Source organism: Amblyraja radiata, chromosome 25 (assembly GCF_010909765.2).
Source record: "Amblyraja radiata isolate CabotCenter1 chromosome 25, sAmbRad1.1.pri, whole genome shotgun sequence".
Taxonomy (NCBI): Eukaryota; Metazoa; Chordata; class Chondrichthyes; order Rajiformes; family Rajidae; genus Amblyraja; species Amblyraja radiata.
The window spans coordinates 11,196,415-11,214,318 of NC_045980.1; the positions used below are offsets into that span (position 1 = coordinate 11,196,415).

General features: G+C 38.6%; 1 protein-coding gene across 1 annotated transcript in view; it reads left to right on the top strand.

Annotated features, from left to right (window-relative positions):
- The window catches only part of ddx54 (DEAD-box helicase 54), a 37,599-nt gene that overhangs the window by 3,137 nt on the left and 16,558 nt on the right, over positions 1 to 17,904 (top strand). Inside the window, exons 2-11 of the mRNA XM_033043140.1 lie at positions 911 to 1,037; positions 3,399 to 3,469; positions 5,440 to 5,628; positions 6,133 to 6,182; positions 6,287 to 6,328; positions 7,504 to 7,599; positions 11,244 to 11,365; positions 13,818 to 13,879; positions 15,024 to 15,155; positions 16,115 to 16,325. Of these exons, the coding sequence (XP_032899031.1) occupies positions 911 to 1,037; positions 3,399 to 3,469; positions 5,440 to 5,628; positions 6,133 to 6,182; positions 6,287 to 6,328; positions 7,504 to 7,599; positions 11,244 to 11,365; positions 13,818 to 13,879; positions 15,024 to 15,155; positions 16,115 to 16,325 (1,102 nt within the window). The remainder of the gene's footprint in view (positions 1 to 910; positions 1,038 to 3,398; positions 3,470 to 5,439; positions 5,629 to 6,132; positions 6,183 to 6,286; positions 6,329 to 7,503; positions 7,600 to 11,243; positions 11,366 to 13,817; positions 13,880 to 15,023; positions 15,156 to 16,114; positions 16,326 to 17,904) is intronic.

Sequence of the window (17,904 nt, forward strand, 5' to 3'; positions counted from 1 at the left end):
CCAACCACATTTTTGTTTGGAAATGGAAAGAAATAATAGAAATTGCATTAATTGCAATGTGTAAAAAGAGTTGAGATAGTGTATTATAATTTTGCTGCATGTCATTGTGGTATATATCATGTCTTGATTGGTGAATATGTTTAGTTTGTGACTTTATTTCAAGCAGAAATAATATGTGAATGCTCCATTGAGCATAATTCCGACTGGTAACTACGCACTTCATCCGAGCACATTATTGCACGCGTCATGCAAGCCATTTTAAATGACCACCTAAACTGTCATTTGGCAACCTAAAAAGCTGCCAAGGATGCCCGGCTGGCAACAGGGAAGAAAAGTTAAGTGAGAGCCCTGATGGAGCAAAGGAAATACGCAACGTTTCGGGCCGAAACCCTTCTTCAGACTGATCCATTGTTAGCTGTTTGTTAGGTGAAACGAGAAGAGTCCGTAACCGAAACGCATTCCATCCTCATACGCCACCATTTTGTGTGGGAAATGAAGTGGAAATGAAGTTATTTCACAAAAATATTACTTCCTGTTTCTAAACTTGCTTATTAACATTAAGGATTAAGACATTAAACAAAATTGCAAATATTCTGGAACACTAATTTTATATTTGAGTTTTAATGCAGGTGGTTGTGTCAAAGGGCAGAAGGTATTAATTATTAAGATAAGTGCTTCAAATTTATGAATTGGCCAAAATGTTGTGTAGTCTGTACTTTGTTTGTAATGTCCCCAATCAAACAATTGAGAAGATTTTATCTTTATGCAGCAAGTATCCCCGATTGCCATTGTGCATGTGGGTTTATTTGGAAGATTATAGACTGGGCTTTCTGCACCGGATCCTTCACCAGATGTTTGTTTCTGTCTTGAATGCCATAAGATATTGATTCATTTGTATTTACTTCCACAGCACAACATCAAATCTTTACCAAGCTTTCCTTCAGCTGATTGCCCATCTGATGTGGAACCTGACACCAGAGAGATGGTTCGGGAACAGAATAAAAAGAAGAAGAAGTCAGGAGGTTTCCAGTCTATGGGTATGGGAATTTTTACTTTGATTATTTAATACATTGAAACTAATGTTAATTATACTGTCTCTGTATGTAATTATACTGTCTCTATATGTATGTTTACAACTCAGTTGTAAAATGTGTATAACATATTTCAAAAATGGTACTGCAGATGCTGGAAATGTGTAATGAAAGAAAAAGCTGGAAATATCCATCTGGTAATATCGAGAGAGCAAACAAACATTAACATTTCAGGTTTTTCAATAAGAGTGAATGTAACCACAATCTTTAAATCAGGTTAGAGAGGGGAGAATCATTTGGCTAAGTTATATCAATATAATTCAAGTGTTATTTTGAGCTAATACGTTTTGTTTTTAATGTTGTGTTGTACTTTGATTTTATAACATTAGTGATAAATAGTTTTTAGTTTATTGTCACCAAGTGTACCAAGGAACAATTAAAACATTTTTGTTGGTTGCTGTCCAGTCAGCAGAAAGACTATACATTATTATAATCAAGCTGTCCACAGTGTGCAGATGCAGGATAGCGGGAATAACATTTAGTGCAAGATTATGTCCTGTGAAGTCTGATTAAAGTCTGACCAAAGTCTGTTGGTTCACATGCTTGATCAATGGTGTTTTATCATTAATGTCTTATTATTATTGATGTTTGGTGTTTTCTGAGTCATTCGTAACTGTCACTGTATGTCATGTTGTTACTTGTGGGCGGAGCACTTGGCAAATTCCTTGTATGTGAATACTTTGCCAATAAACTTACTTACTTAAAGATAGTCCGAGGGTCTCCACTGAGGTAAATGTTAGATCAGAGCTCTCTTGTTGGTGATAGAAAAGTTCAGTTGCCTGATAACAGCTGGGAAGAAACAGTCCCTGTATCTGGAGGTATGCATTTTCATACATCTGTATCTATTGTCTGATGGCAGAGGGGAGAAGAGAGAGTGTACAAGGTGAGACTCCTCCTTAATTATGTTGGTGGCCTTACCGAAGCAGCGAGAAGTGTAGATGGAGTCAATGGAAGGGAGGTTGGTTTGTGTGATGGTCTGGGCTGCGTCCACAATTCTCTGTAATTTTCTGTGGTCTTGCATGAAGTTGTTCCCAAACCATGCTGTGATGCATCTCGATAAAATGATTTCCACGGCGCATCTGTAGCAGTTGGCGAGAGTTGTTAGGGATATGCCGAGCCTCCTAAGTCTCCTAAGTAGGAAGGAGAAGCGTTGATGTGCTTTCTTAGCCATTGTTTCGATATGGCTGGTCCAGGTCAAGTTGCTGGTGATATTTACTCAGAGAAACCTGAAGCTGTCAACCATCTCTACTTTGGCACCATCAGTATATACCAGGGTATGTGTACAGCTGCACTTCGTGAAGTCAATCACTATCTCCTTTGTCTTGCTGACATTGAGAAAGGTTGTTTTCTTGACACCAGATTACGAGGTTCTCAATCTCCTTCCTGTAATCTGTCTCGTCATTATTAGATATCCAGCCCACTAAAGTGGTGTTGTTTGCCAAATTGTGAATTGTGTACTTTAGATGTGTGGTTTGGACTTGGTTGCGCAGTCATGGATGTATAAGGAATAAAGAAGGGGGTTGAAAATGAGTGTGGAGCACCAGTGTAGAAGATTATCGTAGAAGATGATTTGGAAAAAACATAGAATTGATCGTGGCAGAAATTTCTACATATTATAAACCACAAAGCTGAAAATGTACATTTGGAATGCTATTGTGCTACCCTTGACAGAAAGCTCGTACACCAGTGATACTTTTCATGATGAATATAACTAAAGAATGTATTGTTATGGAGATGGGGAAAGAAATAAGTGAGGTTCTAAGAAATTGAATGAATAGATATGGCAGACAAGCACAGCACAAGTTCTGGAAGAACTTAGTGGGTCAAATAGCATCTGTGGAGGGAATGGACAGACAACATATCAGGCCGGGACCTTCTTGTGAGTCTGAAGAAGGGTTCTGACCTGAAACATCATCTGTCCATTTCCAGACCCACTGAGATGGGTTCAGGGATCCCATTGACCCACCTTGGTTGCTGTTTTGCTCAGGATTCCACCATTTTCCGTTTCTTGGGTCTCCATCTGGCAGAAAGGCAGACAAGTTGGAGTTTCAAAAGATTATACATTTTTTTAACGATAAAAAAATATATATTTCAAGCAATGGGCTCCTTTTGCCACCATGTTAAAAATTATTTATTTATTTAAAAAAAATCTGTTAAACATTCTCATCATTGCTGTAGTCATTGCAGAGACATGCCACTGGTAAAATGTATGTACAACTTACCAGATAGCAGTGAATTATTGCTGTTATTGTTGATAGTACAAAATGGTTATCTCAAAATTAATAATATTACTTTACTTTACCAAAGGTTTAAGCTTTCCAGTCTTCAAAGGCATAATGAAGAAAGGCTATAAAGTACCAACTCCAATTCAGAGAAAGGTAACCTGCAGTATTGTTAATGTTAAAACTTCATTGCTCCAGAAGTTTCTGATGAAAATTAGCACATAAAGAAGAACAGTTATCATTAATGAATAACTTCAGTATTCATTACATGGCAATGGCATGTAATAATTATTACCAGCTTTAAAAATAAATCCGATGGTCAAGTAACTGGTTAAGAATTTTAAATGCTGTGAGTGCTACATTAATACAAAATTAGAAACTGTGTCAGGTTTATTATTCATTAGTGAACTTTAACCCTCTCAATGTAAATCCACCTGTCATCATGTAAATTGCACATTGCTTATTGTTTCTTCCTCAGTAGAGATGACAAGGCACGCCTCTGTAGCAATCTTGAGCTAGGTGTGCAAGAGCAGCATTGGCTAACTGTCTGATAATTTCAGCATGTTTAAAATATATATTTTAGTGAAGTATTTCTCCAAACAGGATATCAGGCCAAAAATGATTCGGCTAATTTTGAAGAATTGTAAACTGTAGAAGGAAAATAAATTTTGATCTGGGCTGATTAAAAGGTAGATAAACATATTATAAAAAAAGATCTGTTTAATAATCAATATTTTTAAAACGGTTGGCTTTTCATCAATAAATTCCAATGCCTCACAGCTCCAGGGGCCGAGATTTGATACTGATCTTGAGTACTGTCAGCGTGGAGTTTTCCACAGGGTGTTTGTGTTCCCTCTTGCATCTCAAAGACATGATAAAGTCAGTCTATTTTATTTGTCACATGCATCCGAAGGTGTAGTTGCAGATAATGGGTTGATTGGTTGCTATAAATTGTTTTTTTGAGTAGGTTAAAAAAGGAAAGATATTAGCATGTATAGCAGATTGGCTGGATGGCAAAAGGCAAAGAGTGGTAATAAAGGGGGCTTTTTCTGACCGGCTACCAGTGACCAGTGGAGTTGTGCTGGGGCTCCTAATCTTCACATTGTATATCAATTATTTGGATGAGGGGATTGAAGGTTTTGTGGCCAAGTTTGTAGATGATACGAAGAGGAGCAGGTAGTGTAGAGATGCAGGGACTCTGCAGAAGGACTTGGACAGGTTGGGAGACTGGGCAGAGAAGTGGCAGATGGAATACAACATAGCAAAGTGTGGAGTCATGAATTTTGGTAGTAGGAATAAAGGCGTAGACTAGTTTCTAAATGGGAAGAGAATTCAGAAATTAGAGTTGCAAAGGGACTTGGAAGTGCTGGTGCAGGAATGCCAAAAAGTTAATTTGCAAGTTGAATCTGTAGCAAGGAATGCAAATGCATTGCTAGCATTTATTTAGAGAGGACTAGAATACAAAAACAGGGATGTAATGCTGAGGCTTTATAACGTGCTGCTCAGACTGTATTTGGAGTGAGCAATTTTAGGCCCATATCTGAGGAAAGATGTGCTGGTGCTGGAGAGGGTCCAGAGGAGGTTTACGAGAATTATCACAGGAATGAGTGGGTTAACATATGATGAACGTTTTACGGTGCTGTGCCTCTACCTGCATTGAAACTTACCGAATGGTGAAAGGCTTGGATAGAGTAGATGTGGAGAGGATGTTTTCCACTAGGGGGAGAGTCTAGGACCAGAGGTCATAGCCTCAGAATAATAGAACCTTCCTTTAGGAAGGAGGTGAAGAAGAATTTCTTTAGTCAGTGGGTGGTGAATCTGTGCAATTCATTGCCACAGAAGGCTGTGGAGGCCGTCAATTGATATTTTAAGGCAGAGATAGATTCTTGATTAGTAATGGTGTCACAGGTTATGGGGAAAAGGCAGGAGAGTTAGATCAGCCATGATTGAATGGCGGAGTAGACTTGATGGGCCGAACGGTCTAATTCTACTCCTATCACTTATGAACATGAACGGGACTGGTGCATTTGTTCTTCTGGAAGTGCTATTATCCTAATGGGCCAAATAGCTACCTTCTGTGTAATAATGTTTGAATGTTTGAGGTAAAAGCTTGTTTTCTCTTTCAGGCAATCCCAGTGATACTGGATGGCAAGGATGTTGTTGCCATGGCCAGGACGGGCAGCGGTAAAACTGCAGCTTTTCTCATTCCTTTATTTGAGCAGCTGAAAGTGCATCATTCCCAGACAGGTGCTAGAGCTTTAATTATTACCCCAACGAGAGAGCTCGCATTACAAACCATGAAGTTCACAAAAGAGGTAAGATGTTTCCTTTCAATTTGTTTTTTCAAAATATATGTACATTTATATTTATTGGACAATATAACAAGCACTGAAGTTTGCTATTTATGTTGTTCCTAAATAGTTTGTTACATTATTGCAATAGAAAACGACACATGTTTTGTTTCTATTTTTATACATCTTTTTCAAAAGCATTTTGAAATTCTTTCACATCCAAAGCTCTTAAAGTATTTAAGATTACTCTAGAAGCTGCTGCTGAGGTGAAATGATGCCTAATATTTTTTCGGTTAATGAGGCCGCAAAGTCCAGGGTTCTTCCCAGACAAATAAAACATAAATGTTCAAGTTGTGGTGATGTCTATGGATTGCATATCTTGGACTATTTATTTAAATACTACTTAACAGAGCCCCCTGTTAATTGATTATGTTTTATTCCAAGAATGAATAAATATGCCATATTTTCAAATGAAATTAAGTTTAAAATCTTCCCGTCCATAATTTTCATCATTACTTGATTTTGTAGCTTGGGAAGTTTGCTGGCTTCAAAACAGCTTTAATCTTGGGCGGAGATAAGTGAGTAGTTTTTTCAAATGGTAATCTGTAGTCTTTATGGTGCAATTTGTTTGAACCAAGTATCACTAAATATTTAATGAGACATGTATGGTATTTATTTTTAGAATGGAAGATCAGTTTGCAGCACTTCATGAAAATCCTGATATGTGAGTTAACTTTTTCCTTAAATGCACTCTGACATTCTTGGTGTTGAAGATAATTTCTTGCACTTTTTTATTCTACCAATTTAAAAACTTTCTGTCAAGCCTACCTCCTAAAATATCTTTGGCATTTTGAATCCTTTTGGAAAAAATGTTCAGATACTAAACAAGGCTATCAAATTTTATTATTCTTAGAATTGAACAGTTAAAAATGTAGAATAGTTATATATGTCTATTTAACCTTTAAATATTTGTTTTTCTATTGCCTATGAAGAAAATTGTTGTTCAAGAGTTTAGCAGTTGGAAAGCAGTGTTAATGTTGTGTTGCCTTGGATGGTGGGAAGGGAGTTTGAAGAGGAATGGGGCAGGAGTAAGTCACCTGACTGTATTCAATTGGTTTTAAGCAGTCGGACGTTTCAGTCCTATTGACATAGTAATTTTGTCTCAGTATTACGTTGCTGAATGTTGGAAAATTACTGCTCCAAGGCATAGGCTAATAGATGAGGGAATACTAATTCTCGTGCTCATTTCCTGATTTTTCCAGAGAGAGAAGAAAATCTAAGATTTACAAATCTGAGCAGATCTCTTGAGCTTTATGATTGGTAGCTATGGGGGTGTCGTGGGACTCGCCAACTCCTTACATTTGTAGCATTGGAAATATTTTGGTCAGAACAATCTGAGCAAAAAGTATAACATGCAAATAAAAGAAAATTATAGAAACATATGTTGGGTAGCCTGATTTCTTTCTCGTCATTGCTTCAGAATTTGTAGAATATTTATAAACTGAATGAGAGTACAATTTGGAAAGTCTCTTCAACATCCATTTGTTGAAGTCTCTTAAATCTCCTAAATGCAGTTCTGTATAAAGATAAGTACATTATGTTTGATATACACTTCATACATCATTTAAACTTGACCCTGGGGATAGAATAGTGAGGCCTTTATTTTAATGCATTGCGTATAATGATCCTGAAGTACAAAAGCGTATGGTAATGTTATCTGCCACTTCATTTGACAATTTACCTTTGGGATTGTGCTCACTGAGAAACTTGGCAAGCAATGTACCATTAAGTGGATCAAATGGTGAATTAATGTGTACATTAATTGTTTACACAGATCTGTAATGAGTGTGCGCAGAGTTATAGACTGCACTACCTATATTCTATTTATTCTGTTTTCAGAATAATTGGCACACCGGGTCGATTAATGCATGTGGTTGTGGAAATGAACCTCAAGCTGCATAAAGTGGAATATGTGGTCTTTGATGAAGCTGACAGGTAAAAATGATGAGCTATATCCAGTACCTATTGTAATTGCTCAGCTTTACAGCTGACTTTGGACTAAATAGTGGAAATTCGTTTTTAAGAAAAATAAAGGACTAACTTTCCAGAATATCCCAACATGTTATATTCAATGGAGTACTTTTGATTTGTTGTCGCTCTTGTAATTTGCATGCAAGTTCTTCAGGGACAGCTGTGAGGTAAACAACCGGGTCAAGTTGTAGATGTAAATTGAGGGACAACTATTGGCTTCGCTGCTTGGAGAACTTTATTCATATGTAGACTTAAGAAGGCAAAGTTGGCCTTGGGTGCATCAGAAAAATAACATATCCTAAACTGCAAAACTCTCACAATATTGAATCAAAATGTTGGTGTAGATTGTGGGCTGGAATGGGCACTGAAATTAGAGGTGAAAGTAACCACTATAAAATTCAGATAATCTGAATCACCTGAGATATTTTCCAGCCAAGGATTTGATTTGATTCAATTTATTGTCATTGCACTTTTCAGTGCAACGAAATGGTTTAGCCTGCAGTCATAACATAGAATAAATAACAAACACTCAACACAGTTTAAAGTCCCAAAGTCATTGTCTCTTCCCTCCTTGCTCTCCTTCTGCGCTGAGGCAATCCAAGCCTCCGATGTTGCGACCCCGCCGGGTGATGGTAAGTAAGTCCCGCGGCTGAATCCGTGCTCCGCAAACGGGCCGGTTCAAACTCCGTGGCCCGGAGCGGTCGAAGCTGCCGAAGCTGCCGTCCTCCAGTCCAGCGGACGCAGCTGTAGTCGCGGGAGCTCCGGATACAGAACTCGAGCTCCCGATGATGACGTCCACTGGCCCGCGGCCGCGCCTCCGAGGCTCCAAAGTCGGGTCGGAAGTTGGGTCGCCCCGCAACCACAGCCCCGAAGTCGGCCAGCCTCGTGTTGGTAAGTCCTGGCTGGCTCTGCCTCCGCAGCCTCGAGGTCGGTCGCAGTTGGAGGCCCCCAGCTCCGCGATAGGCCTCAGCGCAGACGGACACGGAGACGGGGGATATGGCAGGAAAGGTCGCATCCCCCCCGAAGGAAGAGTCAAAAATACATGTTACACTCACCCCCCCCACACATACACAACTAAATAAACCGAAATAAACGGGACAAGAGAAAACAAAAAACAGAAAAGACAAACGGACTGCAGGCGAGCCGCAGCTGCAAGGCAGCGCCGCCACTTCCGGACTGGAGTGTGCTTGTGTAGCTCATATCTGAATTTGATACAAATTTCTTGCTATTACATAATTTCTCTGTTTTACAAACTACACCTCAACATTTTAAAGATAATAAAAGATAGACTATTATTAATAATAATTTTGTTTTGCATATGTCCATAGTATTGATGAATAATTATGCACACTTGATTTATGTATAAGATTTTTTTAACCTGCAAAGGGGTATTAATTGCTGGCTTCACTATCCAAATTGCTTATCTTGCATCCCAACCCAGAACATGAGTGCGACTGGCTGCATGTTATGTACATGTGATTAAATAGTCATTTATCACATTCTACCATCTAACGTCATATTTAAGCACAAACTATTGGTTTTGCTCCTGGTTTTATATTGATAATAGTTTTTTATCGAATTAAACCAAAAGTCTCGAAAGTTCTGGGAGTACAGGTACATGATTCCCTGAAAGTGGCGAATTAAATGGGACAGGGTAATGAAGAAGGCATTTGGCATGCTTGGCTTAATTGGCAAAGATATTTAATTGAAAAGTTGGGACATCATAATGCAGCTGTATAAATTGTTGATGAGAACATCATTGGAATACTGTGTGCAGTTCCGCCTGCCCAGCTATAGGAAGGATGTCATTAAGTTTGAAATGGTACAGAAGAGATTCACCAGGATATTACCTGGACTTACGGGCCTGAGCAATGGGGGAGAGATTGGATAGGCCGGGACTTGTTTCTTTGGGGGAGGGGGGATATGGATATGAAGAGCTTGGAGGGATATGGGCCAAATACAGGCAAATGGAAATAGTATGGCCTGCCAAAACTGTCAAAGTAGGCCGAAGGACCTGTTTCCATCGAAGGTAGACACAAAATGCTGGAGTAACTCAGTGGGACAAGCAGCATCTCTGGAGAGAAGGAATGGGTAGACAAAAATGCAGGAGAAACTCAGCGGGTGAGGCAGCATCTATGGAGCGAATGAAATAGGCAACGTTTCGGGTCGAAATCCTTCTTCAGACTGAAGGAATGGGTGACGTTTTGGGTTGAGACTCTTCTTCAGACCTGATTTTATCTTCTCCCCAAACAGAACTGTCTCGGCAGACCCATTTCTGCTTGTTCATGTCATCCACAAAGGACCTGTTTCCATGCTACATAGCTCTATGACACGAGAGGTTTTAAAATTTTAGATTGTCTCCAGTTTTATCCTTTTATTTAGTTATTTTGGTCATCTAGGTTTTTTCCAGTTCAACTCTTGTTCTATGGGAGAGCAATAAATTATGTTTTAAACTTGTAAATGTGATTATTTCAAGGTTATTCTATGGGATTCAGGGACATGTTATTTTTGCACTTTGGGAACCCAAGTCATTATCTTGCTTAAAATTGCATATATTAAAGCAAGGAGTGGATTATTAAATTGCTAAGATTGTATTTGTATTTTTTAATTATTCTCTGCGTTACTAGTGTAACCAAAGAGACCATTATTTATTACCCATTTCTAGTTGACACTTGAGAAGCTGGTGGTGGACCTTCAATGGCAAGCATTCATCTGATGAGGAAGGTAGTTCCACAGAACTATTTCATTATGCTTGATGGCGTTCCCATGCACCTGCTCCATCCTTCCAAATAATGAGGACTGCGAGTTTAGGAATTGCTTCTGAAGCTACAGTGACAACAATATTTTTGCTTGCATCTTGCAAGTGAGATGCAGCGCAGAGATGATACATCAACGGAATGTCTAGAGTGCGGGTTTAAGTTAGCAAATGGGATGTTGAAGTGCTTTGTCCTGGATGCCATTGAGTTTAGGATGAATGACTCAGTACTGAATTGGCACTCTGAAGCAGCAAAAAGAGCTTGCAAAGAACTCACAAGCTTGTTAATGGTACACTGGTAGAAAAGTATTGCAATGATTTCTTCTAAGTTATGAATCAGCACAGGAACAGGCCATGATGTGCCAAACATGATACCAGGGTAAGATGCCAGATAGTCTCATCTGCTGCACATTCCCCCATTCTCCGCATATCCATGTGCCTTTCTAAAAGCATCTTAAACACCACTATCTGCAGTGCCAGTACATTCCAGGCACCCACTACCCTCTGTAAACAAAAACTCAGCCCATAATTTTGCACCTATCACCTTTAGATATGACTTCCAATCTTTGTCATTTGCACAGTAGAAAAATAGGTTATGACTTTCTACGCTATCTCTGCCTATTCCATTGAGAAAATTAAAACTGTTGTTCATAGGATTATTACTGCTCTAAGGTTAAATTGAGTAACTGTCCTCGCAGTTTGCTTAACATGCAGGTATTGATAAATGGCTCTATTTGTAAATGAACCCGTCAGACTGATCTGACGTACTTGTAAACCAAAAGAGGATGTGGAGAATTGAACTATTTGACGCTGGTGCCCAACTGAAAGCTCCTGTAAATAATTTTCCTTCCAGATTGTTTGAGATGGGATTTGCTGAGCACTTGCAAGAGATTATCCAAAGGTTACCAGAATCCAGACAGACTTTGCTATTCTCAGCCACATTGCCCAAGCAATTGGTGGAATTTGCACGTGCTGGTAAGACTTTTAACATATGTGCTTTGCAATTGCAGTGAGTTATAATGTCATGACAATGTTCAAGTTCATTGTCATGTGTCCCTGATAGGACAATGAAATTCTTGCTTTGCTTCAGCACACAGAACATAATAGGCATTGACTACAAAACACATGAATAAATAAACTGATAAAGTGCAAATAACAAATAATGGGCTATTAATGTTCAGAGTTTTGGCCGAGCCAGGTTTAATAGCCTGATGGCTGTGGGGAAGTAGCTATTCCTGAACCTGGTCGTTGCAGTCTTCAGGCTCCTGTACCTTCTACCTGAAGGTAGCAGGGAGATGAGTGTGTGGCCAGGATGGTTCGGGTCTTTGATGATACTGCCAGCCTTTTTGAGGCAGCGACTTCGATAAATCCCCTCGATGGAAGGAAGGTCAGAGCCGATGATGGACTGGGCAGTGTTTACTACTTTTTGTAGTCTCTTCCTCTCCAGGGCGCTCAAGTTGCCGAACCAAGCAACCGGTCAGCATGCTCTCTACTGTGCACCTGTCGAGGTTAGAGAGAGTCCTCCTTGACAAACCGACTCTCCGTAATCTTCTCAGGAAGTAGAGGCGCTGATGTGCTTTCTTGATAATTGCATCAGTGTTCTATTGTCATATAAATGTTGACAATATTTAGACAGCTGCAGGAGAATGGACAAGTTATGAGGTAATAGTGCGGCAGCGGCCTATGTACAGTAACTGCGTCTGCAGAGAACCTTCTGTTCACAAAAAAGGAGGAATGACACAATTAAAATAAGTATGGGCTGAGTTTTACAGTATTGTGATGAATACTTACTAAACTAAAATATTAGCTAAAACATAAATAATCTGAAATATTTGATCATATTTTTGCTCAACAGGATTGAGAAATTTTAACATTTTTAAACAGGAAAGCACTAATATTATGCACAATGCACATTTTTTGGTTTCTCTCATCATTATGGCTAGCAAATTAGGTTGGCCTTGTGCATAACCGAACATGTTCAAACAATTCAATTATTGTTTGTTATTGTGGTGATAATTTTTTTTTTTAATTGTCAGTGGCTATATATTTTCAGAGCAGTCCAAATATGATATTTCACATTACATTTCAGTGAAGTTTAATTTTTGTACATGTGAAAATAATTGTCCTTGATATTTAGTATAAAATGTGAATTCTATTTTACTTCCCATTTGAAGTGTAAAATTTTGTTCCTAAGATTTTAAAATGTTACCGTTTAGTCTCCCATTAACCATCATAGGAACATTTAGTTACATAGATTACTTTTTTTCCCTGTTAAATTGAGCATTCCTTCATTTTCTTCCAAAATCTTGCCAATACGTCAGTACAGGGAATTTAAGTGTCAAATTGGTGGTTGAAATTTGACCCCAGTCAGTTATAGACCTTGTTTGAAAAATTATCTCAAACAGAGGTATGGAGTATCTTGCCATGTCATGTAAAATATGATGGTGTAGATCCTTTTGATCTAGTTCCTTGCTGGGAATCACCACCCTCTGTCCTACTCATTGGCTGCACTTACCATGTCTGGATGCAGAATGCTGGTCTTCTAAACTCCAGGGATGTGGTCTCAGCACTGACAGGGTCTCCTATCTTTTGCTTCAATTTTAATTGCATTTAAATGTCTTTAAATGTCAGAAAATCTTTTAAAAATTACACCATATCACTTATGTTTTTTAAAGGCATTTTGCTATCCATGAAATGCCTTTGCCAGTGTGAAATGTACGTGCTATTTAAAGTTTTAAATCTCTCTTGATATTTAGAACATGTTCCATTCATATCTGGAAGTGTGCATGCTATTGATAATTATTTCTAATAATTTCCAAATTCTCAACATTTTCTATTTATTAGGTCAAATGTAAGAAGCTAACATAAAGGTCAATTGAAAATTATTACAATAGAATGAAGTGTTTTTAAATAATTAAATATTATTAAAAATAAAGTTAACTATATAATATCTAAAATAGTTAAAAGTATTATAGTATGGATACTTGGTGAGTGGCTCAGACTTGGAGAGGCAAAGGGTTTGATAAGTGTGCAGTATGACTCTATGACTTTAAAGCAAAGTAATTTAAAAGTAAAGTGACTTTCTTTTTGACTCTTTAATCTTTTGTTTCAAATCCTGTCAGCACGGGATCAAAGGAGCAATTTTGCCCAGCTCTTTGTTGAAGGATGTCAGCAAAGCTGGGCTCTAAGTAAACTGACAGATTTAATTTTCTGAATCTAAACAGTTTCTGGTTGTCTAATTTGACAGCATGTGCTCAGAATTTTGAGGGTTACTTCTAAATGAATGACTAATGCCAATTATTCCATTTCAAATGCCAGATAGAATTTTGTAGATAAAGATCGAATTTTATATCAATTAAAAAAATATATATATTGTTAAGCCTTTAACATTTACCAAATGAAATTATTTAAAAACTTATTGTTCCAGGTTTGACAGAGCCAGTTCTCATCCGATTGGATGTAGACACTAAACTGAATGATCAGTTACGGGTAAGAGGCTTATTTTTATAATTATTTGGTATGCATAAATGCACATGTAGTATTTTGGAGGATGTAAGCGAGGAACTACATGAAACTGAGGGATGACCTGATGTAAATTTGTAAAATTATGAGTGACATAGATAGGGTAGACTGAGAACTTTATTCCAGGGTGGAAATGTCAAAGACATGTGCATGGTTTTAAGGTGAAAGGGGGCAGTTTGAAAGGAGATGTATGGGGCAGTTTCATTTTTTAAAGTGTTGTTGGGTGTCTGGGCACTCTGGAGGGTGGGGATGGAAGCAGTGACGAAAGTGATGTTTAAGGGGCTTTGAGATAGCCATATGAATATGCAGGGAATAGAGTGGTAGGGATCCTTTGCAGGCAGATGGTTAGTTTAGCGTGACATCTTGTTCGGCACAGACATTGGGTGCCAAAGGGCTTGTTCCTGTGCTGTACTTCTCTGTGATCTGTGTTCTGTGTGAAATACTACCTGTTAATTCATTTTTATGTTTCCAGAACAGCACTTTAAAAAAAAAAAAAATTATGCGCGGTTGTTTTAATTACATCAGTATTGACTTGTGAAAATCCTGCATCTTTATAACTGCCTTTTCCATTTGACCTCAGTTTATTGCAGCACTAATGGTAAAATGATTACTAATTTTACATTGTTTCAAATGAATTACTGCTAAACTGGAAATGTTGTGAGTTCATGGTATTGCAAGGAAATATACAGTTGCACAGGCAGAGTCTTACAGATATGAATAAAATCTGGACAGTATTCAGGGACATCATAAATTTAAAAATATAGGGCAAGTATTTGGAATGTTTATGTGATTATAAATTACCAAATTGACTGCCCAATGTATGTTTTAAGGAGAAACAGAAATACAGGTGTTGATTGATTAAAAAAAAAAAAAAAGACAAAGTACTGGAGGAACTCAGAGGGTCAGGCAGCATCTCTAGAGAACATTGATATGGGTGGGGAGAAAGCTATATGAGAGCTATATGAAAGGCTGGCAAGTGTTAGGTAAACCAAGGAGTTGTGTTGGGAAGATGTGACAGGTGGTGGGATAATGTTGAAGGTTTTAAGGGTTTTTATAAAAACAACAAATTGTGGATATGCACTTGTATTAAAATGTGTTCAATATTTTACAGCTGGCATTTTTTCACGTAAGATCTGATGACAAGTCATCTGTTTTGCTCTACTTGTTAAGAAATGTTATCAAACCTCAAGAACAGACCGTTGTTTTTGTAGCTACCAAACATCACGTGGAATACATAAAAGAGGTTTGTAGCAAATATGAAGTTGGACAAAGATAATTCAACTAAATCTTATCCTTAATGTAATAAAACGCATTTCTTCATTTCACAAAGGTTATTCCGTGTGACGGGATTCAACAAAGACTAGGTACTAAAACCATATTAGTTTTCAACCCGATGCGTCAAAAATTATATGGGAATAAGAGGCACTGAATTTACAGTTGTAATCACTGTGAAACTATCAGAATGTTTGGCCATTAATCTGGGATCTTCTTGGACACGTGGTCTATCACAAATAGTCATACATTTCTGTGTTCTCATACAAAAAAAAAATCTTATTAAACAAAAGGCCATAAAAGTCTAATATGGGAATATGGCCACGCATTTTAATGTTGTTTGGTCATTTTAGTTTACTGACCATTGAGAAGACCACATTGAATCTTCAGTCCATCTGTGGGTCTTAAGCTGTAGTTGCTCAAGGCTACATGTGGTAAATGTGGACATTAAGATCGGGGTTTTATTTACATCTGTTGTCTGCAATTCATAACATAATTCTTTCATATTGTAATAAATTGATACTGCTCTCTATTTAATTAGGATTTTACTCCCTTTATTTCAACACCAATCAATGTGAGATGGCCCTTGGAATATTTGGCTTTATTCTGTTAGGTGCTTTATTAGGATTTGGATTTAAATTATATTATCGACCTTACAGAGTTGCGGGTTAGAAGCTGCTTTACACTACCACAGAAGTAGCAAGATGACAGCTTCCCTGGTATGATTGTTTTGTAAAATAGACTTTCGCTCATCAGCACTTGTTCTCTTATCAGTTATATAGAACATTGCATACAGATTGCACTTCATAAAATAGCATGTGTGCTTTCAAATGTTTGTTTCTTCTAATATATGTTTAGTTTTATAAATGTAAAGGGAAGATTTGTCCTGAAATTTCACAGGCATGCATTTATTACTTTTGTTTCTACCAGATGATTACCAGGCAGGGCATTGAATGTTCATACATCTACAGTGCTCTGGATCAAACGGCAAGGAAAATCAACATTGGGAAGTTTGTCCACAGAAAATGTATGGTTATGATCGTAACAGATGTTGCAGCTCGTGGTATTGATATTCCCATGTTGGATAATGTCATCAATTACAACTTCCCATCCAAAGCTAAACTTTTCTTGCACAGAGTCGGTAAGAAAATTAAGATTTTCATAGCTGAGGGAATTGATGTAAAATATCTGGGAGGAAGGAGCATTTGGGTTTAATGTATTTTGAGCCGGTTAAATTGGATATGAGCAACTGCTTTTTTCTATTCCTTTTTCATATCGGGGTCATATCACATCACTCCTGCCCCGAAGCTTTGACCCCCACCAGTTTGCGTACAGAGCGAATAGATCTACAGAGGACGCTGTAGCCACAGCTCTCCATGCTGCACTGTCCCACCTGGAGCAGCGGGGGAGCTACGTGCGGATGCTCTTTGTGGACTACAGCTCTGCTTTTAATACCATCCTTCCCCACAAACTGGTGGACAAACTGGGGGACTTGGGACTTCCACACTCCACCTGCATGTGGATAAATAGCTTCCTGTCGGGTCGCAGCCAGAGAGTCGGAGTGGGCCATCACACATCCATGGCCCTCAGCCTCAGCACCGGCTCTCCACAGGGCTGCATGCTGAGCCCCCTGCTCTACACCATCTACACACATGCCTGCACCCCCGCCCACCACAGCAACACCATTGTCAAATTTGCGGATGACACTACGGTGGTGGGACTCATCTCCGGGGGGGACGAGTGCGCCTACCGAGATGAGGCGGAGCAGCTGACAGTGTGGTGTGGAGAAAATAACCTGCTCCTCAACACCTTAAAGACCAAGGAGATAATAATAGACTTCAGGAAAAATAAAACGGACATGGTACCATTAATTATCAGAGGGGACTGTGTGGAGAGGGTGGCAGATTTCCGCTTCCTGGGAATCCATATTGAGGAGGACCTGACGTGGAGCGTGAACACCTCTGCGCTGCTGAAAAAGGTCCAGCAGAGACTGCACTTCTTGAGGGTGCTCAGGAAGAATAACATCAATCAGAGACTGCTGCTGTCCTTTTATCGGTGCTCCATTGAGAGCATCCTAACATACTGTGTATGCGTATGGTACACCAGCTGCACAGTGGCTCAGAGGAAAACGCTCCAGAGGGCCATTGACAACGCCCAGAGGATTGTCGGCTGCCCTCTCCTTACCTTGGAGGACTTACACAGTTCCCGCTGCATCAAAAAATCCCAGAGTATTATAAAGGACATTTCCCACCCCGGACACTCCCTGTTTGAACTGTTGCCGTCAGGCAGACGGTACAGATCTACAAGGACAAGGACAAACAGACTTAAAAACAGTTTTTACCCCACTGCTATAAAGGCACTAAATGTAGCCGCCAAGGAACGTACTAAGGGACTGTGGTACACTGTGAAATCGACAGACGGATGTAGGGTTGGGTGTTTATGCGTGCTATTTTCATCATATTTATTTTAGTTGTTTATCTTTTTTTAAATATTTTACCTTGTATGTATCGTTAGTTTTTAGAAATGATTGAATGGTGCACTGACTGGCTGACATTTTAAAATTTCGTTGTACATGGTTCATGTTACAATGACAATAAAGAAACTATTCTAAATGAAATCATGGTGCTGATTAGTCGGGAGGAAATAATGTAAATCTTTTATCTTTTATCGCCTTATCATAAATGATACACAATTAATTCATTGGACATATACAATGAACT